The sequence below is a fragment of the Panthera leo genome, chromosome B1, assembly GCF_018350215.1.
Source record: "Panthera leo isolate Ple1 chromosome B1, P.leo_Ple1_pat1.1, whole genome shotgun sequence".
In the NCBI taxonomy this organism is placed as follows: domain Eukaryota; kingdom Metazoa; phylum Chordata; class Mammalia; order Carnivora; family Felidae; genus Panthera; species Panthera leo.
The window spans coordinates 35,238,720-35,263,971 of record NC_056682.1 but is presented as its reverse complement, the minus strand read 5'-3'; the positions used below and the strand labels follow the sequence as shown (position 1 = coordinate 35,263,971).

Here is a 25,252-nt window from a genome sequence, read left to right as displayed (position 1 = left end):
CATGGCTCTCCCCAGGATGTAGGGAACCCTCCAAGGGTTGCTAGAAGTCAAGAGAGCCTGTGGTCTCCTGCCTAGCGAGGAGGAGCAACTAGAGCGGGGAAGCAGGGGTGTGGGCCTTTGCCCTGCAGGCCTCTGTGCTGGACCTGAGCACACCAGGCAAGAAGAACCTGCCCGTCAAAGTGAGGTGTTGAGAGGGTGGCTCTCTTCTTGCCACTGGTGGTACAATGAGAGGAGAGAGAGAACTTGAGGGAAAAGCCATTCGACAAAAAGGGGTCTCATCCTGGGACTGTGATTCACCAAAGAGCAACAGAGGAGCCCAGGCGGTAAGTCCAGCAGATGCTCAGAGTCAGACGCAGACGCAGTGCCGGGGGCAGGGTGGCAGCACTGCTGACTTGGCGGAGAACGGCTAAGCCACCCTCCCAGTTGGGAAGCGGGGACGGGCGCGAGGGTGTCTACAGAGCCCAGGACCATCTCCCAGGGGAGCAAGCATTTGCCGTCCTTTGGGGCAGGGTGGGGAGCCGCCTCACCTGCGCTCGGATCAGGGACTCGAAGCTGGGCTGGAAGTAGTCCAGGCGGCTGTTGTAGAACCGCGGCATCTCATCCAGGAGCTGCTTGTTCTTGGCCTCAAAGTCGTCCCGCACAGGCCGAAGCTCTTCTCGGGCCTGAGGGACAAGACACTGGGTGTCACAGCTCTTGGCAGCTTATCCAGAGTGTGTGCTGGGGGCACGATGTGTACGTTGGGGGCGGGGGTGGAGTGGGGATCACATCTGGTGTCTTGGTCTCCTAGCCCCCAAAGCTGGTCCCCAGGTGAAGGAGGAACTTGCCACACGTCACCCACGGGGCCCGTTGTCCACACCCCCCTCTCCCTTCTTAGTACCTGGTGGAGTTTGGCCAGCACTGGCCCCGTCTTCTCCTTCTCCTCGTACTTCTCCACCTTGGCCTGCAATCTTCTGTAGTCCTGCAAGGCCTGCTCCCGCCGCTTCACCGCCATGTTGAGGCTCGGGAAGACACTGCTAAACCTGCCGCACAGTCGGATACAGGCTGTTCTTGGAGCCGCAGCCCAGCAGCTCGGCGTCCATTCAAAAATACATACTGAGTGCCTACTAAGTGCCAGACCCTGTTCTAGGTCTTGGGGATTTCACGTGGGTAAGACAGATGAGGCCGTGGCCCCTGGGGAGCACCCACTGCTGAGAATGCCGTCCGGGGTAAGGCCACAGGAAGGAAGTAGGACTAAGGGTCACTCTACTGATCAGAGTGAGCCACAGGGGCAGGAATGCAAGGAAGCCACTGGCATGGCCACTGCCCCTTCCCCACCCATCTCATATGACCCCGCACATGACAGAGACCTGTCACAGAGCATGGGAGAGCTGAAGACTCTTGGGAATAATCTGTCCAACATCTTCCTTTAACACAATCAATGAAATTGAGGCCAGAGAGATGACATGACTTGTCCAGGGTCACAACCAGGATAGTGACTGTCCAGCAGAGAGCTCAAGCATCCCAGTTCTCTGGCACCTCCCTGCCACCTCATGGTGGCACTAGCAGTGACAACTGCAGTCGAAACCTAGCCTTGGCCTATTTCTATCAGCTGACCGTGAGAAAAGCAGGAACCCTCTGGTTCTGCCACTGAAATGGCTGAACCGTTGAACCAGATGTTTGTGGAAAATGACTCAAGGACATGTTGTTGCCCCACCGGGACTAAAAAGGACCACAGGGAATGCTGAGGAGTGGGCCACTCACAAAGAGTGGGAGCGGACACTTTTGGCCCCTGTGGGCATCATCTTTGTGATGACTATCATCTTTGACTGGGAAGAGCAATGAGGTCTTGAGACAGACACCGGGCAGGACTGCATCCCAGGCAGGGACGCTGTATTTCCCTTGATTAGAGTGTTGGAGAAGGCAAGGCAAGCCTGCAAGCAGGTTTTCTGGAACTGGACAGGAAGAGATGGGGCGAGCAAAGCCTGCAGGGCAGGAGGCGGCAGGAGGCATCTACCCTGCAGGTCGGGCCCCGCAACTGAGGAAAATGGTGGCACAGTGGTTATTCGGGGTTGAGAGGCACAGAGGGGGCACTCGGGGCCAGAAGACTGGGTTTCTCTAGGAGCGGCTGGGACAACATGCTGTGGGACCTCCCCTTCCACAGTGCTGGGGCCGGAGGTGCCCGTCAGCTCCCGGGCCATCTTCAGGCAGTTCACATGCCACAGGAAGAACAATTTTCCAAGTCTGCCTCTCAAAGAAGCATGATCATGAATTTGGTTTTTAAAAGCCCCAACAAATCACGAGTGCCCGTGACATAAGAGTAATGAAGATTTCTGCCAGAGAACAGAGAGCATAAATTTGACCAAAGCACTGAATTCCCCAGCCAAGGCTATAGATACAGGCAGTAGGTTCTGGTCAAACAAAAGCCTTATCCCTAAGAAAGGACACTAAAATGAGTCCTTCTAACTGACTGGGTGACCTAATGGGCTCACTACCTAACTGGAAAGGCTAGAAGTGGGTAAGACATGCCCTTAGACAAATCAGTCATCAAATCGATACTTGAATGACTGATCTGCCAGCAGAGGAGCCTCCTTGCTGCTGTGTGAACTGGGTGTGGGGAGTAGTACCTTCAGGACAAAGGCCCCCTATCCTGGGTAGGTCTGAACAGATAAGACCATGGGCAGGGACCAGCCTCACTGTTTGTGCCTCAGGCGGCAGCTCTGAGGGGGTCTCAGTTGCTAGGCAAGCCCCTCTCCCCTCCTGGGAGGAGTGTGACCAGCAGCTGAGAGGCCTGTGACTCAAGGAAGCAGGTGCAACGGGGCCTGAGAAACCACCACCACCACCACCACCCTCTTGACCCCAACCAGACTAGAGGCCACAAGTGGCCACCCTCATTCTCTCATTAGAAGTGGCCTGCTTAGGTGGCCCCAGTGCCTGGGCCTCTGCTGTCCATGCTGCTGGCGGCCTGGGAGGAGTGGGCACGGACAAGAATGGGGCAGGAAGCAACAGGTGGAGGGTTTCCTCCTATTAGGAAAGAGGGCAGCACCAGGGATGCATTCTGTGGGTGCCAGGCGGGACGACCACCATGCTGGTGGCTGAGCAGTTCCGGATGCCCTCTGACCCCAGAGCACTCGTCTCTTTGCTCGCCCTCAGTTGTCAGCTGGGGTTGATTCCCAGGGCTGGGATCAAAGGCACAGAAACGACAACTAAATGCCATTGCAGGGGTTGGGTTCAGGCCTCCCCTTCCACAGATGGGGAAACAGATTTGGAGGAGCAGGGCGCTGGCCAGGGTCATGGGCTGGCTGGGGGCCAGCTGGGACTGCCCGCCTAGCACTTTCCCCACTCCGCTGCAAAGCGCCCCCTCGGCATTTATGGACCATCCTGGTCTTTCTTCCTGAGAGCGCCATCATGGCTTCAACACTGGGTCACAAGCTCCTAAAATCTGTGTTGTGTCCGCCCTCCAGAGAAAGCAGAACAGGGCTGGGCCTACACCACACCCTCGCTGAAGCTCTGCCCAGGTGACTGTCCTAAGGTTCAACCAAACTGCCTCCCCTGGGTAAGCAGTGGGGTGAGGAGGCAGTGAGAGGGAGGAGGGAAAGGGGGAGGGAGAAAGAGGCCGGCTGGGAGGTAGGCTGGGAGCAGCCGGCCCTGGTGGGGAATGCCTGCCATTCCTCAATCTGTGCCCACACAGCCGGGATCTTCCACCCACCAGGAAAGGGAAATTGAAAGCATCCCCATCCGACCATGTGAACACAGCCCAGAGACTGGGGGATTAGAGGCCGAGCCCCCTGGGGGGAGGCTGGGGGCGGCAGGGTGGCCATGTGGTGATGTTCTTCATCAGAGGACAGGAAAGCTGCAGTTTCCTGTTTCCGGTACTGGGGTCCCTGGGAGCTTCTCTCCTGGCAAGAGGCGGCAACAGGCAGTGCCGGTTTTATGTGGTTGGGGGAGATCGCATGTCGGTTACGGGATGGAGAAGCCGGCCGGGTAGGCAGGCAGGCCCGGGGGGCTCAGGCAGAGGTCAGCGGATCTGCTGCGGAGATGGTGCCCGCCTCCTGTGCCACTCACCCACCTTCCTGGCAGGTGGTGGGCTGCTGGGGCGGTGGGAAGCAGCCGGGATTTCTCTCCATTTGGCTCTAGAAGCCAGGCATCAGATTTCAAGGCCGCCTCCTTGGTTGTGAAATCGAGGTTGGAGTCAGTCCCCTAGCTCTCTGAGCTGGTGTCCCCTGCCTAGCTCTGCCAGCCATGGGTGTCTCTGTGGCAGCTCCTGGAACGCCAGGGGCAGGGTCTGCTCTGCCCGTGGTCCTTCCCACCCAACTGCGAACGCTCGGTCCTGGGGACCCGGTCAGAAAGCCACCAGCCACGGAGACCCTGCTGCCACCTCCCTCCTGAGCCACCAGCCTCCTCGGCACCCAGTTCCTCGTGTGGCCCTGCAACCTGGGCCCGAGCAGGGGGTAGGGGAAGGGGCCCAGGGAAGGAGGGTGGGCCGAGCCTCCAGACAGCCTGGCTCAGAAAGAGCTTTCCCTAACCCCACCCCTTGGACCTGAACAGGGAGTGAAGAGCTCAGTAACCTCAAAGCCAGGGGCTAGAGGACCAAAACCTGCTCTCTTCATCTCCCTCCGGGCCCCGATCCAGGCCTAATGGTAATTAGCAGAGCCTCATTACCCAGGCCTGGTGAGGCAGCTGCCAGGGACCACCACAGAAGAGGTAATAAAGTGCAGCTGCCGGGCTGGAGCGGGAGCCTTTCTAGGTCAGAGTCAGTTTGGGAGAGGCTAGGGGGGCAGAAGAAGTGATCTGGAGCTTCAAGGCAATGCTCCTGCCTGTCCCCGCCCCCCCCGCACCCCCCCCCCCCCCCCGCACCAGCCCACCACCTCAGGGGACCGGGGGATAGGCCTGTCTGATCGCTGCCCAGAGCCTGCCTGAGAGAAGATGAGCCTCGCAGAAGAATTTCTGACCCTGTCGGGTCACGAGTTTGGGGACCTTCCCAGGCAGGACCCTGCTGCTGCGCCCTTCCCCATGTGCAGCCACCCCCACATCTCCGAAGCCGGGCGCCGCAGGCAGCTGCTCTCCCGGTGCGGCGGGGAGATGAAAGGCCTTGCTCATCCCCGCTGAGGGCTGGCCAAGCGCTCTGCTCGCTTCATTCAGCAAGCTCTGAGACCTCTGGCTCTCAGTCGGGAACAGAGGGAAAGATGGCAAAGTGACCACTGACTAGAGGCTGTCTGCTGGGGCAGACCACGAGTCACTGAGTGCACTGGGCAGGGCGGGTGCTCTGGGGCCACAGATCACATCGCCAGCGTCCCTGTTGAGTTTCCGGTCAGCTCCCTGGGAGTCTGGGGTTCTAGGCTGCTGGAAATGATATTCGGTCCCCAGTCGGCCAGTTGACCTGCCTTTCCAATAAGCGCCCCCAGCCTAGTTCCCTCAGGCCTGTGGTCCCCAGATGACCACTACTCACTTTTTTAAGGGTTCAATCACGGTCTTTTGGATCTGGTTCACCTGTTGAAAGAAAGACCCAATGAATCAAGACCAAGGGGAAGCCGGACTCTTCCTAAAAGGGGAGGATCTATGTTCCTGAGAAAGGGGACAGTCAGGGCTGTCCTGAGAGCCCTGGGTGGGGACGAGATGGGGTGGGGGGCACCCCTGACTCCACAGCTGGAGCGAGGCGGAGAGGACGATGATGGCCAGGACGTCGAGGGCACCAGGGAGTACTGTTCTTGTTCCAGGTCTGTTCTCCTCCCGCCAGCACCGTCTGCAGGCTGCTGACAGCCGTGCTCAGGGGGCAGGCTGGGTGGGCAGCTACAGAATGTGTGAGGGGCTCCGGGTGAGCAGAGCTGCCCTGCCTCCCTCGGGGTCTCACAGTGAGCGATACGAGCTCGTGGGAGTCACGGGCAGCACAGGGTGCCGAAGCAGGTCCAGGAACGAGCTCACGGGGCTCGTGACACACGGGCGTCAGAGCACTGAGGGCGTCGGAAGACCGAGCCCTGGGAGGACTCTGCACGGGCGCTCCACCCAGGCAGAAGCCACGGGAAGGGGGAGAGCAAGACCCCAGCTACCTTCTCCTGGTTGAAGGCGTCCATCCGCTTCATGGCTGTGTCCAGGGCTGTCACCATGTTCAGGAAGTCCTGGTCTTGCTCGCAGAGGGGATTGGACAGCAAGTCCAAGGATATCTTCACAGCAGATTTGGATAAGGCTGTAAGAAGTCAAAGCTCGGTGAACCTATGAAGGGACAGGTTTCAAGGTCTTGTCCTTAGGACCCTGTCCTTCCTCAGTCCAGCGGCCATACCCTGACCGCCATCCCGGCCATAGGCCAGAAAAGCTACAGAGTACCACAAGCCGAAAGTCAGCGGTCCTTACTGGATGGTGTTTGCTCCTGACCATCTGAGGCTGCTCTGGGTAGTTCTTCGGAGCACCTTTACCTTTGGCAATGACTTCATTTCCCAAACTCTGGGTTTTAACAGAATCCTTTGGGCGGGAAGCTGTAAAAAATACCTATTTTCTAGCTCTAAAGAGTCTATCTCAGTAAGTCTGTAATCCAGAAACATGTATCTTAAAAAAACTCTCCAGGTGGTTTGGGCATGAAGCTTGGTTTGGGAACCTCTCACGGACGAGAGTAAGAGTGTGCCCCACCAGGGCTGGCAAACATACCATAAAGGCTAGAAATCAAGATGGCAGGCTGTGTGGGCTGCATGGTTTCTGCTGCAACTACTCAACTCTGCCACAGACAGTACCTAAAGAATGGGTGTGGCTTTGTTCCAATGCCCCTTTATTGACAAAATGAGGCCAGATTTGGTGTGGCCAGGCAACCCCTGGTTTCAATGACATACACTCAGAAACTTGTTTTCCCCTGAGCCTCTGGAGCTGGTACAGACCCTACCGAGCAAGCACGGCCCCTTCCCAGTCTCTTCCTGCCCCTGTAGACTTTTGTTTGCACGTAGTGGAGACTGAGAGACTTGTACTTTAGACCAAAAACTCCAAAGCTGCTGACAGGTTTCCATCCTGCCTCTGCAGGGTTCCCGTGCCCCCACTGTTTTATCCAGGGCTCATACAACGCAGGAGACATTTCAGGTAGTGTATTTTGGCCCCGTTTTACAGATGAGGAGGGTGAGGCTCCAAAGAGGTTATAACTCCCTCAAGGTCAAACAGCTGTAAGTGCTGAGCCAGGACTAGACCCTGGGCACCCGCCTCGCCGCCCACTCCTCTCCTGGTGATCCTCCTGGAGACAGCTGTGGGCAGGCGCCACAAGGCTCTGCTGGGGTATCTGCTTATGTTGTTAAAGGTCTTCTGTGGTACCATTTCCCCACAGATGGAGGCCACTGCCCTGCTGTAGTCTTGTTCACATGTTTCTACACCATGTTTGACAGAGGATATGGGGATATGGGGAGCCTGGAAATCAGAGGGCAGCTCCAAGGCAGGATGGAGATCTATTGGCAGCTTTGGGGTTCTCAGTCCCATACAAGTTTTCGGGTCTCCATTATTTGCAAACAAACCAACAAAAAAATTCTAGAGGGACAGGCAGAGAGACTGGAGAAGGGGCATGCTTGCTCCATAGTGTCTGTACCAGTTTAAGGGTTTCAGGAGAAACGTTTTTGAATGTATTCCTCACTACTTTATGCCACTGAATTTAAGATGGTAACACACCATTAATGTATAGCCATTGAGAAAGAAAAACTATGCTGCGAATTATGTTACGGTGTGTTGATTTCTGAGATGTTAAAAGCGAAACAATGTCTTTGAATCAATGAAATGAGGTCCACTCCAGTTAACCAGAGATGTGCCCCTGCCTTGCCATGTGAGGAGCGTGTTGGCCCCACGCGCCTACTCCTTGGCCCCAAGGGCCTACTTCTCTGTTCCGGTGGGAGAAACGGAAACCTAGCGGGTCCCTCTCCACTCAGGCTCCTCCACATGCCAGCAGAGAAGCCCACAGTGGATGACTGGCTCACACAGCGCCCTGTCCTGGGCCTCCCTCTAATCTGGTAGCCTGCTGCAGTCACCCAGCAAACAGGCACCGTATGGGAGAAGCCTGGAAATATATACTTCCCAGAAATGTTGAGGCAGTGGAGCTAAGAACCCTCTTTCAAATCTGTGCAGTGACTTTGTAGGCTTAGGAGCAAACATCATGTGTAACTGGACTGGATCATGAAATGGTCACACACAGTATAATTAAAGGATAGAAACTTGGGACAAAACTGGAAACGTTTTTGAAAAATTTCTTCCACTACTTTTTAATATTTGAGGACAAAAATCCTGAAAAGGTAGGGCAGGGGAGACTTCCTTCCCAATTTTCCTTTTCTTTCCTAAAGCCTCACACTTCAGGCCTCTGCCTCTGTCTTTGTTAGAACCATCTGAAGTCAATTAACAGTGTGGAATCCCACTGGGAGTCCTCACTGGCCTATGTGAGTGAGTGAGTGCCGCAGGGCAGGGCCATAGAGCCTCCATTCTCAGGGACTGGGAGGGTGTGGCCAGCCCAGCACCAATTGGGAGGCTGGTGGTCTTTGAACCTTAAAGAGAATGTGGGTCTCCAACTCCACGTGGGTCTCTGGAACCCTGATGCCACCTCAAAATATAAGGGTTGACAAAGACCTAACAGGGACTGGCGGTGCGCAGATGATCTTGTTTGGGAACACAGAATGGGATTTTAGATCTTGTCCAGGCAGTTGATTTCCCTCAATTGTCTGGGGCAGTGGTTCTCAAAATGAGGTCCCCGGGCCAGCTGCCTCAGCACTGCCTGGGGGTGGGCTGGACAATCTGCCTCTGGCGGGCCTTCCAGTGACCCTGATGCACTGACTGTGACTGCTTCAGGAGGGCTTTCTCTGCCCAGATTCTAGTTCTGACTGGGGGCGGAAGAGGCCAGGAACCCTGGGCCCCAGGGGTCGCCCATTTATTTTGATTTCTTGTGGGGAAAACCATGCTCTCCACTTCATGGATCCCTGACGTTCCACAGCTTCCAAAGCTGCCCACTCTGAAAACGCAACCTTCCCTTCATCTGTGCTCTGACAGTGCAGTCTATCTGGAGAAGTACCAAAGAAAGGAAGCAATAGGTCACAGCTTCTCCTGTACTGGAAAGGCAGTGGCGAACGATAAAGATGCCACCCAGGGAACCTGGAACTATCCACAAAACAAATAACAGATGGGCTCCGTAATCAGACCCTTGGCTCGCTGCACACGTAGTCTGGAGATGCCAGGGACAGTCGTGTTCAGACCCACCCATGTCCTCTGGATGAGTGGTGACATAAGCATCTGTGCACAGACCACAGGAGCCAGCCCTGACGTGACGGAGGGGCAGAGGTCCACCCGTGACCCGGCCAGGCCCGGCCCAGCTCTGGGCTATGCCACCTACCCAGATCAGCATCGGTGCCCTTCTTCATGTCCTTCTGCAGCCTCCTGGTCTGCTCCTCCAGCCTGCAAGGCAGGGGCACAGGCTTAGGCACCTGGCATCGTCAGCTTGCTTCAGCCCCCTTCCTTCCCATCTACCTGAGTGAAGCCCAGCCTGATGCCCTGGAAGGCCTGCCAGGAGAGGGGGCCCCTGCTCCATGGGGAGTTTTCCCACCAACTGAAGGGCTGCTACTGGCTCTGCATGAGGCCAAGCACCCAAAGGCTATGAGTTAACGACTGTCACATAGCCATCAGCTGGGGGAGAATTTCTGGCAGGCTGTGAACTGAGCTGCCCTCTGCTCCCGCGGCACTTACGGGACAGCTGAGCGGCCCACTGATGGAGGTGCCGGAAGGGGCAGTGCGAGAACTGAGACCTGGTGGAAGGCTCCTGCCCTTCCCCCCCTCGCCCCCCCCCCCCCCCCGACTCCCCCCAGCCTCCATCCTTCTGGGCTTTGACACTCACTGCTGGAGTTTTCCATACTCCCTTTCAAAATCTCTCTCCACCTGTAACCAAAGAGACAACTCAATCATCGGAGAAATGACAACACGCTGGAAAAAATCTGCCAGCCTACTGAAACTCCCTCTCCACCCTCCCCCCAGCTGCAGAAAACAACATGGTCCAGTTCATACAAGCTCCAGCAGATCGTTAACGACACAGTATCCCTGTGTTCCCAAATTAATTAAGTGTTTGATTTAGGGCACAAGACTCCCCTCCCAGATGGGCCAGCCAGGCAAGTAGCAGCGGATTGTGGCTCTGTTCCTCTACCACAGGGAGCCAGGCCCTGGGCTGCGTTCCCTCTCTCCTCACCCTCCCATCGCGAGGCAGGTGAGGTGCTTGGAATGTGAATGTGGATGAGACTCGCAGGGGGGGAAGCAGGCGGGTCCCCTCCTACTCCTGGCCCTGGTTTCCTCACAGGGCTTACCAACTGTGAGGTTCAGGGTGGACCAGGAAATGTCCTGTCTGCACGCTCTGTGTGCTGGAATGTACCGAGCACAAATACTATTGCTACTGACCGGCAAGGCTCTCTTAAAATTCTTGATAAGTAACCAGATTTCCCCGATGTCAGCAAGACTGACATCAGATGGGTGTAAGTCCTGATCCCAATTCTGCCACCTGCATGTCAGGTGAAGTCAAGAAAGTCACTTGCACGTCCAGTGCCTGAATTTCTCCATCCGTCAAACAGGGCCCTGGCAATGGCCTCTCAGGAGAGTGGCCTGTGAGGGATATGACACCTGAGAGCCGAGAGGAGGGGACCGAGGCCTGTCCTGGTTCCCTTCTGCAGAGGCAGCAAGAGCTCCCTGGCCGGCGTGCTGAGCCGCTGGGCTGAGGCGCTCAATTAAGAGCAGCTAACATTCACGGGGTGCTCGCCGCATGCTTCTGTGAACGGCTTCTCCCCCACAACTGCAGAGGCAGGTGTACTTGTGGCCCTCACTGCACCAAGGAGCTCCCTAGGACAGAGGGGACGTATGCTGCACTAGCTCACACGACTAGTGAGTGGCAGGGCTAGGATCTGGACATAGGCAGCCTGGCTCCAAGGCCTGTGCTCTTAACAAGCATTCTACCAAAAAGGGGAAAAGGTATTTGCTGATGAATTAAAGCCACGACCCAAGAAAGGTGCCTTCTTGGCTGCTCCCCGAGATGCCTTCCAGTGAGAGCCCTAAACCCTGGTCCTCACTCTCACAGCAGGCTGAAGGTCACAGAGCCCAAAGCTGTGGAAAGTGTCAAGGCCCCATTGTTCTTTGCCAGCGCACCCTTCCGTCACAGTGCCCCATGAAGGAGCATTCTGAAAGCCCACGGACCCCACACTCATGTGCATTTAGGTAAACTCAACACAGTCACAGAACAGCAAAACATTATTCAGGCCGACTATTTCATGTTATAAACACAGAGGACGAAGCCCAGAGACGGGGAGTGATTTAATAAGGACGCAGGGCTAGTCAGAGGCAAACCAAGGCTAGAATTCAGACTCCTAGTTCAGCACCGGCCCCCTTTTTAAAATGACATTTAATAACCTCACAAACATTTATTGAGCACCTATTAAGTGCAACGCAATCTGTCAGGTGAGAGAGATGCTCTGGTGAATAAACAGATGTGGGTCCTGGCAGGGGAGATAAAACAAATACACCTCTAACCTAAACCATGGACAGCCCCGTGGAGGACGGGGGCTAGAGAATGGCATGGAGAACCTACTTAGCTAAGGTCCCGGGGCACAACCACATGTCGCCCTTGCATGGACACACCTCACGTTCCTCAACTGAAATGTAAAATTTAGAAGCAGGAACACAGGGTCTTTCCTTTTACTTTCTGACCCCAGCACCTGGGGTCTGACACAAAGTCGTGAAGTAAAATTCACCATCGGTTTCCCCCACCCTACAGTCTTTGCCCTCTTTTCAACAGACCCCCTGTTTTTCCATCCAGGAATGCAATGTTTTCATCATCACCTTCCTATGATCCATCAAAAGCTACTCTTAAGAGGAAGCTCAAACTTCGCTCCCACTAAAGCGTATGTTCCTGAAAAAAGCTTAAAGTGCTACCTGTCCCAGGGGATGTGTAGCTGGGCAGGAATCAAAGTCTCAGCCAAAGGCCGGAAGAGTGTCTGGTGCGATGCAGGCGGGAGATTTGTTCTGGGGTAGCGAGGCCTCGCCCGGGCCCAGCAAGCCCGCGCTGGGACGGTCCAGCCCTTTCTCCACCAACACCATCGAGGAAGGTGGTAGACAGGAATGAGCAGAGACGGATGACAGATGGACTCTGATACCAGCTGTGCAGTATTAAAAATACTACCTAACATTTTGAGTCTCACGTACTTTTCTAGAGGAATGGGATAACTCCATTCGGCCTTCCCCTGGGAAGATTTTCAATGGCTGCCAAGGAAACGGGGTAGCAGTGTCCGTCTTGTTGGCTTGTTTAGAGGATCACCGAACAGTCTGTGTAGAGCACAGAGCTCGGTGCCTGGCCTGTGGATAGGGTTTCCTTGTTCTTCTCCCATGCACTGGGGTGCTGGGGGTGCCCAGAGAAGTCTGGGGGTGCAGACTGGTCTGTGGCCCTTTGGCAAGGCACGGGGTCAGTTGATAGCTGGGATGAACGCTGATTGGGCTAAGCCAGGATCCTGTGCCTGGGGGTTACACCTGGGCCTCCCTTAACTGGACATATCACCCCTCTTATTTTGTAGGATGTGACGGCTGAGCAGAGTCTTTACATATTAAAAGTATTCTTTTCCAAAAAGATGAAGTCAAGGATGTCCTGGTCAGAGTCCAGCTTTTCTAAAGATGAAGAACATGCAGTGGGTGCTCCCAGAGGGAGGCGGGCGCAGAGAGCTCCGGCCTTGGCTCCTGGCGCTCTCTTTTGCAATCCCCAAGTGTGCCGGTGCGTGTGTGGGATGTCAGAGAGCACCTGGTCCCCCTGGCTGGGAATGCTTGGACTTGCACAGAGAGCGAGCGACTGCGGGTTTCCAACTGGGCTGGAACATTCTGGTTGGGGAGCCGCTTGAGGTCTTACCCCGGCAGCTGAGAAGTATGTCGGGGTGGAGCTCGATCCTTCTGCTGCTGCTCACGGCCACGTGAGAGCCTGAGATGTTCATGAACGTGTCCCCCTTCTGCCTCTGGCAGCCAGGTGTGGGTTGCTCTCAAGATCGCTCTCCTCCCTTGGGGAAAGATCCGAGGCAACACCACCAGGATTCTGGCCCCTCGGATAATGGATAAGGGAATAAGGAGACACACTGGAGTCCTAGTGCAAGGTATCTCCATTTTGAGGGAAACAGCCAAACACGGAAGATCTGAACATCTCTGAATGCTTGATGCTTTTGCCAAAAAGGCGATTAGCCCCCAGTCAACAATGCAAGTGCAAACACATGTGCACGGCTGTCAGCGGGTCAGGGCGGGCCGGGCCGGGCGGCGAGGTTAGCGAAGGGGGAATGAGCACCAGACGGCCCGCTGCTCTGGGCATTTGCAAAGGCTCAAGGTGGAGGGGTGAGACTGTGCTGCTCAGCGCTCTACCCCCCGTGCCTAGGGTCAGGCTGGCATGGAGCAGGAGTCCGTATTCGTTAAATGAATGAGTGGGCTGAGGTCTCACCCAAACGGACACTCGGGGTGAAGTGAAGAAGGAGACCGGCAGGCAGGGCTCTGGCTCTAGCCCTGGAGCTAAGCCGTGTCGGATCAGAGCTGGCTGAGGCAGAGGGCACACTGGGTGATCTCGGAAGCCCCCTCTTGGAGGGGTGCTAGGGGCGGAAAGCAGCCTCCCTTTGGTGGATCATGTGTTACCACATGATCAAGTGAGGCTGAGAGGCTCTCCACTTTGCAAGTGGAGATTGTCCTCAAGTGGGGGCTCCGTGTGGCAGGATGCTCCCCTGCCCTGACGCTGTGGCATGCCTGCCTAGCTCGGAGTCTAAGAGTGTGCTTTCCTTCGTGTGCGAGACCCAGGGTGACCCCTGCTTCCAAGAGCTCTTCCCTCCTCGAAGGTTACGGACGGGGAAGCGGCTGCTTTTTGCCATGCCAAGATGCTCCGGCTACCTTATGGGAGTGGTGGGGCAGGAGGGGTGTAAGCAGAGGGTGCAGAGAGTTCGGACTGGGAGGTGGGCAAGCTTTTGTCCCTCCACCTCCATCCAGTGGCCAGCCCCTGCAGAGAACATGCCATTCCCTCGCCAGAGCCTTGACAACAATGGAATTCGTGTTAATAACCTGGGTGCAGAAGAACAGTGAGAGCAAACACACAATGCTTTCTTTGTGTCTGACAGTTGGGTACCTTGAGCCAAAAACCTCCTGAAACTCCCTGAAGATAACGTGAGCGTTTCTTCCCATGACGGGGGCGCCATGACTTCCAGGCAGCAGGCAGCCACATCTGCGCCTCTGACGGTGCCTGGGCAAGAACGGTAGCGCGTCACCACTGTCTGGGGGCAGCTGCCGGAGGCGCTGAGACGGCTGCCCGGGCTCGGCCTATGATGGGGGCCTGGAGGGGCTTGTGCGGCAGAGAACGAGATTGAAGAGGCAGGCTCTCGCTCCCTATACTTCGGTGCCTCTGGGGAGTTGAGGGAGCAAGTAACTCTCTTCCAAAGCCTAAGTCGGCTTTGATTCCTTGTGAGAGATCAAAGGCCCGGCCTACCATTTCCTTGTAGTAGGGGATCCGGCTGCTTGGAACAGGCTGAGTCCTTGGTGGTTTCTAAAGAGTCAAATCAACTATCTTCCCACAAGGTAGTTAATATTTATTGAGGGCTCATCATGTGCTAGACACTGTGTTAAGTGGTTCATACGCATGACCTCATGTACACAAGACTCATACTATATCAGTGGCATAGGTACTAAGATCCTCACTTACGAAGGAGGAAACCAACGCTCAGAAACAGTAAAGGGCCTTGCTCAAGGTCACATACAGCATGTGGCGGAGCCAGTGGGAATCCAGGCAGGAAACCTACCACATCTGGCTTCTTAATCACTACTTGGTGCCCAGTCTGACTGGGGGAGCAGATTCCAGAAGTCAGAGGACCGCAGTTCCATCCCAAACAAGACTGACGTGAGGAGGGGAAGAGGGAAGCCACGGGCCCATCTGTGGGCTTGTCTGTAGGGCCGTCCATAGGTGCTGGGATTGTCCATTTGTCCCTCCTCTGGGGAGTCCTTGCCACTCCTCAGATTAAAAGACCCAGAGATCTTTCCGTCAACAAACTGGCAAAGAAGCTAGAAACTGAATTCTAACCTATACTTTTCTGTAGAGAACAACGGCTATCTCTATAGAGGTAAGGGTGTTGGGAGGGTTTTCTGTTTGCCTGTTTGTTTTTTGGTAGTGAGCGCTGGGAATAAAAGACCCTTCTCAAAACCACTTCCCTTTCAGATCTGCCCTGGATTAAACTCTGGAGACACAAAGCCACACCTTCCCACTTCCTGTAGCCGGCTAGAGCCCAACATTTGCACGCCCAGATTCTTTGCGCTTCAGCTGAGAGCCTCCACAGATGGTCAGCCTCTGCATGGGAGGTAAACTCTCAGTCTGTCCTCGGCCTGCCTTCACTTGAAAGAGAAACGCAGCCCATTTCCTTTTAAGTGGCCTGCCTTTGGATTTTCCAAAGACTGAGCCATTGGTCAGATGTGTGCTGAACTTCCCTTCCTGCCAAAATGAAGCAGGAGCTTTCCTGTAGTCCTGAGTTCTGAGCCAAGGAGGGCCGAGGTTATTAAGACAAGGAGAACCGTCAGGGGCTCCAGCAGGCTAACAGTTGCTGGAACTGTCACAATGAGAGATACTGTACAGTTATGGGTTCCCACGGTGAAACCAACAGCCTGATTAGATTTGGGGGTGAGGGAGTTCAAGAGGCCATTCTTTACTAGAATTCCCAAACCTCAGCAGACCTTCACAGCCTGAGTGAGGCAGCATAGAGCAGTGGAATGTGCATTGAACAGAGACTCCGACTTGGGTTCCAATTTTGGCTCTGTCGGTATTAGGGTTTAAAAAAAAAAAAAATTTTTTTTTTTGTTTTGTTTTAAGAGCACTCATGAGTGGGGGAGGGGAAGAGGGAGAGAGCAGCTCAAGCAGCTCTGCTTGAGAGTTGGATGCTTAACTGATTGAGCCACCCAGCTGCCCTAGTGTTAGGTTTTTTACAACCTTAGAAAGTCATGGTGGCTTCGTGGGCCTTGGTTTTCTCGTAAGGAAAATCAGGTTGGACTAGATGATCTGTAAGGGCTTCCAGCTCTAAACTTTGTAAAAATCTGTGATTCCTCTCCCATTCTGGAGATAAAATAGAGATAAAAATCGTGGGTTCTCAAGGAGGTAGGATTCAATCATGCCCTCCTGACTCTGGGTCCTGGCTAAGAATTCCTTTGGCAGTGGAGAGAAAGGGACCTGGAGCCTCCTGGAGAAGCTTCCTGGTCTTCACACAGCCTGAGGTGGCTGGAGATAAAGGCCTGGGACATGTCCTTGGCAGGGGCCTAGGTTTCAGGAGCCCACTCAGGAGAGTGCAGAGTGCCACGCCAGACTGCAGAGATGGGCTGTCACCCACCTGTCACCCACCTCCTCCACCTGCCCCAGGATGGGGACGAGCCAGCCTGATTTGCAGAAGGAAGATGTCCCAGGCCAGGAGGCCTCCGCAAGCCCCAGTCTAAGTGAGGTTCCAGAGCGACACGGCTGGGAATGAGGCAGCCCGGGTTCTGCCTTCCCCAGCCCCACGATGTGCTGAATCAAACCTCTGGTTCTCTGCAAAGACCATGTGAGACAGGCGGAGTCTCAGAATGAAAGAATCGGGTTACTCACTGTTTTAGGGACAATCTGTTTCTTAGGCTGCCCAATCTTGAAAGGAATCCTAGGAGAGAAAGAGACAAAGAGGGATTTTAGGAGAAACGGGGAAGGACGTAGCTGAAAAGAACTGATGAAGTCAAGGCCACTTGACTTCAAGGGTAATGAGAGCCAGTGGTCTGCTCCTGGCACTCGAACCACACGCCCTGTGGATCTAGGGCCGTCGGCAGCCAGGCTGGGCTCTGGAGGGTGATCTTCCCATGAACAGTGTCGGATGGAGGTCCTGGGCACCACCTTCTGCCCCAGAGCATCTTTCCTACTAGTAGCCAGGTGTTGAAACACGTTGCAAAGGTGAGGGCAGGGAAGGGGAGATACCACACGACAGACAGTCATTGTAAATCTGTGCCCTGAGGAGCTGCAAAGTCAGAATTACAGGCTCGCTGGGGCAGCTATCATCCTTGAAAACAAGCGTTTAAAAACACCATGAGAACCACTTATCGTCTGTATTAGGTGCTTCGCTACTTCTCTATAGAGGACTTGTTACGTGGCTGGAGACAGAGGATACACTACAGGGCATTAAGGCCCAGCCAGGCTGGGTTATTTCTGGTGAGAACTGACAACGTGAAACGTGGCTAACTCAAAGAGGGCCCTGAATCTAGCCCAGGTCTGCCCTCTGCACCTCAGGTTCTCCACTTGGAAATGGAAGGCAGTTTGGCATAACAGAAGGAGGGTCAAGAATCTAGCCTCTAAATCTAGGCCCCCCTCCACTGCCCCCCACCGTCTCCCGCTCTGAGGAGCGGGCTGCCCCCTGGCAGGTAACGACTGCCCTGGGATTCACTGCCCACTCTGTGAAAGGACAGGGTTAGACTGGATAATTCAGAAGCTTCCTTGAGGCATGAAAAATTCTGATTCTACAATTCTGAGAAGCGTGGTCCCGCTAGGAGCAAACACAGTGCATTCCAACTGCTGGAGAAAAAGAGGCTCCCCAGAGCCCCCAAGGTAGCAGTGAGTGAAGCACCCCTGGGATCAGCTCAGGGCACAGGGAGTCAGCAGGAGAGTCCCCAGGGCACGACTCCACTCCCACTCTTCTCTCAGTGCTCAGGACGCTGCAGTCCCTCCCTTTCAAACCTCCCGCTTCCAGCTTCCACCGCTGCACCCGCCCCTTCCCTCCGCACCCCCTTCTGCCCAAGCCTGCTTTCTCTTGGCCCAAACTGACCAACACTGTTGCTAAACCCAATGGTATAATTAACTACCGATAATAACCCCAGACAACGATCCGGTCGAGAGGATGGGCCAGCCTGAGTCACAGTGGTTTAAATTTAATTTCTGGAGGACATCCTGTTTATTGTTAACCCAGCCCGGTAATTTGGGAGCATTAACCCTTTGGGGGCTGGCTGATTCACGTGGCTTCTGTAAACAAATAATCAGTGGCTATATAATTACCAGGGGAAAGGTAAGCTCTGAAACTGAAAAGAAGAGAAAGGGAGAAATTGCTCTTTCCCCTCCTCAAATCTAAAGAACAGAGGTTAAGGGAGCTGAGCTCCATAGTCCCCTCCTCGTGTCCCCAGTTACTTTTCCCCAAATCAGGGATTGGAGTTGACTGACACAATGGTTTTGGACAGTGAACAACTGCCCTCAAGGACTATTTTGGTGACAGTGCAAATGAGGTCCTGGTGGCATTGAGAGAAGATTGAGCCTGCACGAAGCATGTTGTGGGATAATAAGCTTTGGACCAGGAATCAGAAAACTGATCTCTGCCTTTGACTAGTTTTGTGATGCGAACAAATCACGGTCTCTCTGGAGCTTTTTCTTTCTTTCTTTCTTTTTCTTTCTTTCTTTCTTTCTTTCTTTTCTTTCTTTTTTAAATTCTTTTAATGTTTATTTTTGAGAGAGAGGGAGGGAGAGAGAGAGACGAACGTGAGCAGGGAGGGGCAGAGAGAGAGAGGGAGACACAGAATCCCGAGCAGGCTCCAGGCTCTGAGCTGTCAGCACAGAGCCTGACGTGGGACTTGAACTCATGAACTGTGAGATCGTGACCTGAGCCAAAGTCAGCACTTAACTGACCAAGCCGCCCAGGCGCCCCTGGAGCTATTTCTTAAACTCTAAAACAGAGGAGATGGAAACTTGAATTCTAAACTGAATCTCTGTTCCAGGAACACGGGGCAGGGTGAAATTCTACAGAATTCTCAGAGTGGTCTTCACAATGATTCTAACTTGGAGTCTAGTACTACAGACTAGCTATAAAGAAATGAAGAACTTAGATGCCATTATTTGTGGTGCCACAGCCTCTCTAAATCTTAATTTGGAATCACAGTATTTTTAGAATTGCAAGTTACCATAGAAATTGTTCCAGTTCAACCCTCTCATTTTGTAGATGAGAAAACCAATCTGGAAAGGTCCAGTGACTAGCCCAGGGTCATCCTGCTGGTTCACGACTGAACCAGGAGTAAACAATCCACTTTTCTCTCTGCTATTCTTTGCCATGAATTTGTTATGTTTATTTGAAGGAACTAAGGAAAATCATCTGATCAAAATACCTAACCTTAAAATACTGTGGAATTTCAAAGGGGCTCACTATTCTTGAAAAGACTGGAAATGCAAGGAATGAGGAGGGCAGCATTATCGGGAGGAAGGAGGCTTGTGCTGACCCGGCTCCGTCTGAACAAATGATAGGTTCCAGGTATCATGTTGGCTGAGTGCAAAAATGTCACTGATAATGTCTTTGAGACAACAGGTAAAGAACCTGGACTGTCCAGGGCAACTGGGACACATGGCCATTACACCCACATGGAACGCCTTCCCTTCTCCCAGCTTGATCAAAGCTGTTCTCAAGTCCAAAACCTTGCTTATCTTCTTCTAAATGTCTAAGACTTCATTTGGCATTGAAAAATAGCCTACCTTTTATATTAATTGAAGTTTACCCATTTAAAAAGTAAAACATACTCATCAGAGAAAACTTGGGAAATACAGCAAAGTCAGAGACAGAGAGAGAGAGAAAGAGAGAGGGAGAAAGGGAAGGAAAAGAAGGAAAAAACCAAAACAGCACACGGTCTCATATCTAAAGATAACCAAGGCTAATGTTTTGGTGTTAATTATATTTTAAAAGTTTGCAGAAAGAAAAAAATCTGAAGCAAATATGCCAAATGTTAATAGTGGTTAATTCTGGGTGGTAAGAGTGTGATTACTGTTTTCTTCTTTGCACTTTCCATATTTTTCAAATAAACTAAAAAAAAAATCCCTTGTTTTTTTCCTTGACTACAAAAATAGCACCTGATCAGTGTCAAACACTTGGAAAACATGGAAACACACACACACACACACACACACACACACAAACAGTAACACCCTGAATCTGTGTGTAAATACATGGACATGTGTACATATGCATATTTATATAACTTAAAAAACCTAAACATATCATAAAGGCTTCTATATGCCAAGATGTGGTTGTCATCAGCCTGCCCTGTTAAGAGCTACCTAGTATTTCATTATATATCCCTATTTTATTTTTGTGATCCACATCACTTACTAATGATCATTTCAACTGTTTCCAATTTTTCTTCTATTATTAAAAACACTAATAGCTAAATCTTTGTGTACATCAAGGATTAGTCACATAGGATAAATTCTTAGAATTGGAATTGCTGGGTCAAAGGATATATACATGTCTAAGGCTTTGATACATTTGCCAAATTGCCCTGGAGGCAGATTGAGACAGTTTACATTTTTTAAAAGATTGAAATGGTTTACATTTTACCACTAGCCCTTTGGCCTGTTTGTCAGGATTTTTTTTTTCTGGCTTAGCGTTTGCCTTTCCCTTTTGTGCAATTAATCTGAGTTTGCTTTTATCAAAGTTACACGTGTGCATGGTTTAATAGGACAACAAGGTTTATTAAGTGAAACATGAGGTCCTACCCTCCCTCCCCCTGCCCTAATCTCACTTGCCCAAGACAAGCACTTTTCGACTCTGCTGGGTTTTTTGGCACGTACCTTTGCATCTCTAAATAAAAATGCATCTATTTCTATCTCTGGTTAGGTTTTAGGCACTAGCTGCTGACTTTTTCTTTTGCAAGGGGAAGATTTAACGAAACCAACCAACTGACCAAGCTCTTGCAGGCTTCTACCCGTTACACAAAGGCACATCCGAATCTCCTCTTCTTCTCGATGCAGTTACGTGATTTGGTCAGATCAATAAGTAAACTGTTGGGAGAATAATGTGATTTCTTGTCCTTCCTGCATGTGGCAGCCAGCAGATTTTTCAGCCTCAGCCAAACCTTCAGAAGCTGCAGAGTTCCGAGCCAAGCCTCGCAGCTAGGCCACTCCCAAATTCCTGACCTGTAGAAACTGGTACTGTTGTTTGGAGACGCTAAGTTGTGGGGGAATTTGTTACACAGCAATACGTAACTAATAACACTGCATGCTTTTGCTCCTAAAATTGTCATTTTTTCTTTCACGTGCTGAATTTTCTATGTATTTACTGTCTAAATTTACTCTTAATACATTCACTTGTGTCAGGTATTCACTTCTTGAAGCGGTGTCCGAGGCAGCCTCCAAGCTGCTCTGGTCAGGACGGGTCGCCTCGGCCCCTGGTGTAGAGCTGGAGGCCCAGGCTCGCCCTTCTCCTGCCTCCTATAGGAATTCTGACACCTGGAATCCGGGTCTTCCTCTTTGCTGGTTTACTCCTCGTTTGGGCAGAGTAAAAGTGTGTGTGAGATCACCTTTTGAGACTTTGCATAACCAAAACCTCTTTGCTCTGACTCACACCAGTTAGTCTGACTGGGTATAGAATGTAGGTTGGACTTCATTTCTTTCAGAATCTCACAGACTTTGCTTCCCTGGCTTCTCATTTCCCAGTGCTATTGTGGTGAAGTCTAAAGCACTCCGATTTCTATCCTTTGTAGGCAACCTACCCATTCTTCATGCAAGCTTCTTGAATCATGTTTGTCCCTGGTGGTATAAACTTTCACAGTGATGTACCTCGTGGGTCTAATTGCACTCACTGTGCTGGGATACGCACCAAATTCTTTCAATTTGGCAATTTGTAATCTTTCGTTCTGGGCTTAAAAAAACTTTGTTGTGGCTCGTGTCTTCCCCCATTTTCTCTGTTTCTCATTTCTGAAATTCATTTTTTTTTAATTTTTAAATTTTATTTATTTTGAAGGAGAGAGAGAGAGAGCAAGCATGGGAGGAACAGAGAGAGAGAGAGAGAGGAACAGAATCTGAAGCAGGCTCCAGGCTCCGAGCTGTCAGCACAGAGCCCAGTGCAGGGCTGGAACCCATGAACAATGAGATCATGATCTGAGCTGAACTTGGATGCTTAACCAACTGAGCCACCCAGGTGCCCCATTTATTTCTGAAATTCTTGTAATTCCAGTGCTGACCCACCTTGGTTGCTTCTCCAGTTTCTTTATTTTTCAACATTTCGTATCTTCTAATACTTGTAAAGTTTTTCATTTCTGCTATCATATTTTTAATTTCTGAGAGGTCTTTTTACTTTTCAGGATGTCCTTTTTTTTTATGGTATCTTGTTTTATTTCATGGATGGCTTCTCTCTCTGATGATCTTTAAAAAAATTCTTTTTTAATGTTTCTTTATTTTTGAGAGACAGAGAGAGACAGGGCATGAGCGGGGGAGGGGCAGAGAGCGAGGGAGACACAGAATCCAAAGCAGGCTCCAGGCTCTGAGCTGTCAGGACAGAGCCTGACGGGGGGTTCAAACTCACAGACCACGAGATCATGACCTGAGCCAAAGTCGGACGCTCAACCGACTGAGCCACCCAGGCGCCCCATCTCTCTCTGATGATCTTAATAGACAGATTTACAAAAAGTTTCTTCTGCCTTCCTTCAGTCTCAGTTTCCCCTCAAGTTGTTTTCTGCTTTTGCCTCCATTTTTCACACTAAACTCTCCCCTTGGGAGTGTGGTAATCTTGGGTGTCTGCTCACATACGGGACTGGAGACAAGACAGCTGATCAGAAGCTGTGAGCGCTCAGATATTGTCTGCGTACTGTGTGCAGTGACCTGGCTGAGCAGTGTTGTGGGGAGCCCCTGATGTCAGTATCTGTACTCCCGGGCAGGTAAGATTTCCTAGAGAATTTTTCAGTCTCTCGCCATGGGAGTAAAGGCCCAGCAGAGTTGTTCCGAGAGCTCAGTGAGTAGAAGAGGTCACTCGAGCACATGCCATGCGTGCAGGTGCCATGGGGGAGGGGAAGGGTTGTCTTGGCACTCCCCACGCATTTCTTCACTTCACCCTCCTGCCTTCAGGATGGCAGTCCTGCCCTCAGCTGGGCTTACAGTGGATCTGTGCTTTGTGGGCCCGAAGCTTATATGATTTTGTATGCCTTTTAAAGAAAAAGAAAATGAATTTACAAATATCAAAATTGGATGGGGCCCCTAGATGGCTCAGTTTGTGGAGCGTGGGACTCCTGATCTCAGGGTCGTGAGTTTGGGCCCCAGGCTGTATGTAGAGATTACTTAAAAATAAAATCTTTTAAAAACATTAAAAAATATTAAAATTGGCATGAAAGTGTTTATTTAGACAGAGAAAAGAACATAATAAATTAAAAGTTATAAAAGCTGACAACATGAAATCAAAAAATCAAGAATAACCTAAAATTTTTATTAATCGTCTGCCTGACACACCTCTGTATTCATTTCCCTGCATTTTTTGGCTGCGTAGTCTATGATTGCCTCTTCATGTGACACCGAGTGGGTAACATCATTTTCGTAGAGAAAAGAAAGGTAATTCAGCCTTTCCTCTAGTATGGTTGACTGAAACTTGTTTTCTATCATTGACAGTTCAGAAAAGCTTTTTTTTCCAGCTTACCAGTAATATATAAATATAATAAAAATTTTGCTGTAAAACTTAGGAAAATCTCGTTTCCTTCATAAATAAACTGTAAGATTTCAGGACACATTTCAAGGTTTCTTGTATAATGACTACTCTTAACCACTCTCTGAATTAATGGGGGTAACCAGCTTCTCTGTTCCTGATGTCGCTGGCGGAGGGCCCATCATGAGTTTTGTCATCTTCGTTATCTTTCGTGTTAAGAACTTTAAATTGTTTTATCAATGTGTTCTAATGATTTGCGCCTCTTTATTAACTAGATTATCAAACCATCGCTCCTCTTTAAAACTGATCTCATTCTTTTTTAAGAAATATTCTTAAAAAATTTTTTTTAAACGTTTATTTATTTTTGAGAGACAAAGAGAGACAGAGTGCAAATGAGGGAGGGGCGGAGAGGGAGGGAGACACAGAATCCGAAGCAGGCTCCAGGCTCTGAGCTGTTAGCACAGAACCTGATGCGGCGCTTGAATTCACGGGCTGCGAGATCATGACCTGAGCTGAAGTCGGATGCTTAACCGACTGAGCCACCCAGGCAAACCCCTGATCTCATTCTCTTAATGAATGACTAGGTTTGAGTACAATTTGAAAATGTTTTGTTGCACTTTGATTTCAGAATATCTCTTGATTTAACTGCTCACCTGTGTCACTTTTGTTTTGTGTTATTTTTTACCCAAATTTTCCCTTAGTTTTTTTCTTCTTTAAAATTTTTTCCCCAGCTTTATTGAGATACAATGGATCTATACAACACTGTGAAAGACATACAACTTTTTTTTTTTTTTTAATTAAGCTCTACATCCAATGTGGGATTTGAATTCATAACCCCGAGATCAAGTCGCATGTTCTACTAACTGAACCAGCCAGGCACCCCTTTCCCTTAGTTTTTAAATACATTTAAAGATCACCAAAAGAGGTGCCCTCTGTATATTTCCAATTCAGGAACCTGAAATTTCTCACGGTTTTATCAAAGTTTTCAAAAAATGTCTACAAACTGCAGCTAAAACAGCATATTTCCAATTCAACCCTCCAGTCGCATCCCAAAAGGCCTAGGCTACTCCAAAGCTGCCTGACATGAGGGGTAGTATCAAGTAGCAAAAGGAGGAAGTGAAGGCAGACGTTTTCTTAACTGAATGCAGTATAAACACATTGTTGATGTTTGCAAAAACAGAGGATCATGTGAACACACAGCTAAGGTTCCTTCTGGGTCTTGGACAAGGTCCATGCCAGCAAGGGGCCCTGAAGCTTAAATTTTATTAAATAGTTTTTACATAGTAAATCCACCTTTGTGTGCCTAGTATAGGAACTCCCTGTCTCATACTCTCCAAGGGGTGGGGCCCCTTCATTCTTTTGCTAGGGTGAGGCAGGGACAGTCTCCCAGGGACACCGAAGTTGGAGAAGAGATGGCAGGGCTCTAAACTTACTCAGAAACAGCTTTCAACCAGTTCTTCTGATCCGAGAGCTCGGCTTCACCCCACTTCTGGAAGTACCCAGTGCCACCGATTACTGACCCTTTGAGGATTCTGTGATGTAAGTCATGATGGCTTGTGGTTTTCCTAAATGCCAGTTTGGGATCTGGCTTTCCTGGAACTAAGTCAGTTACTGCATGCAACTGCATTCCAATTCCCAAATGTTGTTGATGTCTCTATCCTCCCTGAATTTGTAGATCTATGCCTTAAAAAAAAAAAAATCACTTTATTGTGCTTTTTTTGTGGGATTTGTGAGGGAGATAAATTACATGTACGTATTCAATCTGTCATCTTTGCTTCGAAGCTGGTTTATTAATTTTTAAATAAGAGCTTTATTGAGGTATAATCCACACACCATAACGTTCATCAAGTGTACAATTTGGTTGTTTTTGGTAT

At 51.1% G+C, this 25,252-nt stretch overlaps 1 protein-coding gene across 2 annotated transcripts in view; it reads right to left on the bottom strand.

The window, feature by feature from the left end:
- BIN3 (bridging integrator 3) overlaps positions 1–25,252 on the bottom strand; it is a 42,693-nt gene that overhangs the window by 3,426 nt on the left and 14,015 nt on the right. For both annotated transcript variants that reach the window (XM_042934591.1, XM_042934590.1), the window contains 7 exons: positions 16,568–16,616; positions 9,806–9,846; positions 9,308–9,369; positions 6,024–6,160; positions 5,426–5,466; positions 878–1,019; positions 528–662 (listed from right to left, as the gene is read on the bottom strand). In XM_042934591.1, the coding sequence (XP_042790525.1) occupies positions 528–662; positions 878–1,019; positions 5,426–5,466; positions 6,024–6,160; positions 9,308–9,335 (483 nt within the window). In that variant the 5' untranslated portion in view covers positions 9,336–9,369; positions 9,806–9,846; positions 16,568–16,616. The remainder of the gene's footprint in view (positions 1–527; positions 663–877; positions 1,020–5,425; positions 5,467–6,023; positions 6,161–9,307; positions 9,370–9,805; positions 9,847–16,567; positions 16,617–25,252) is intronic.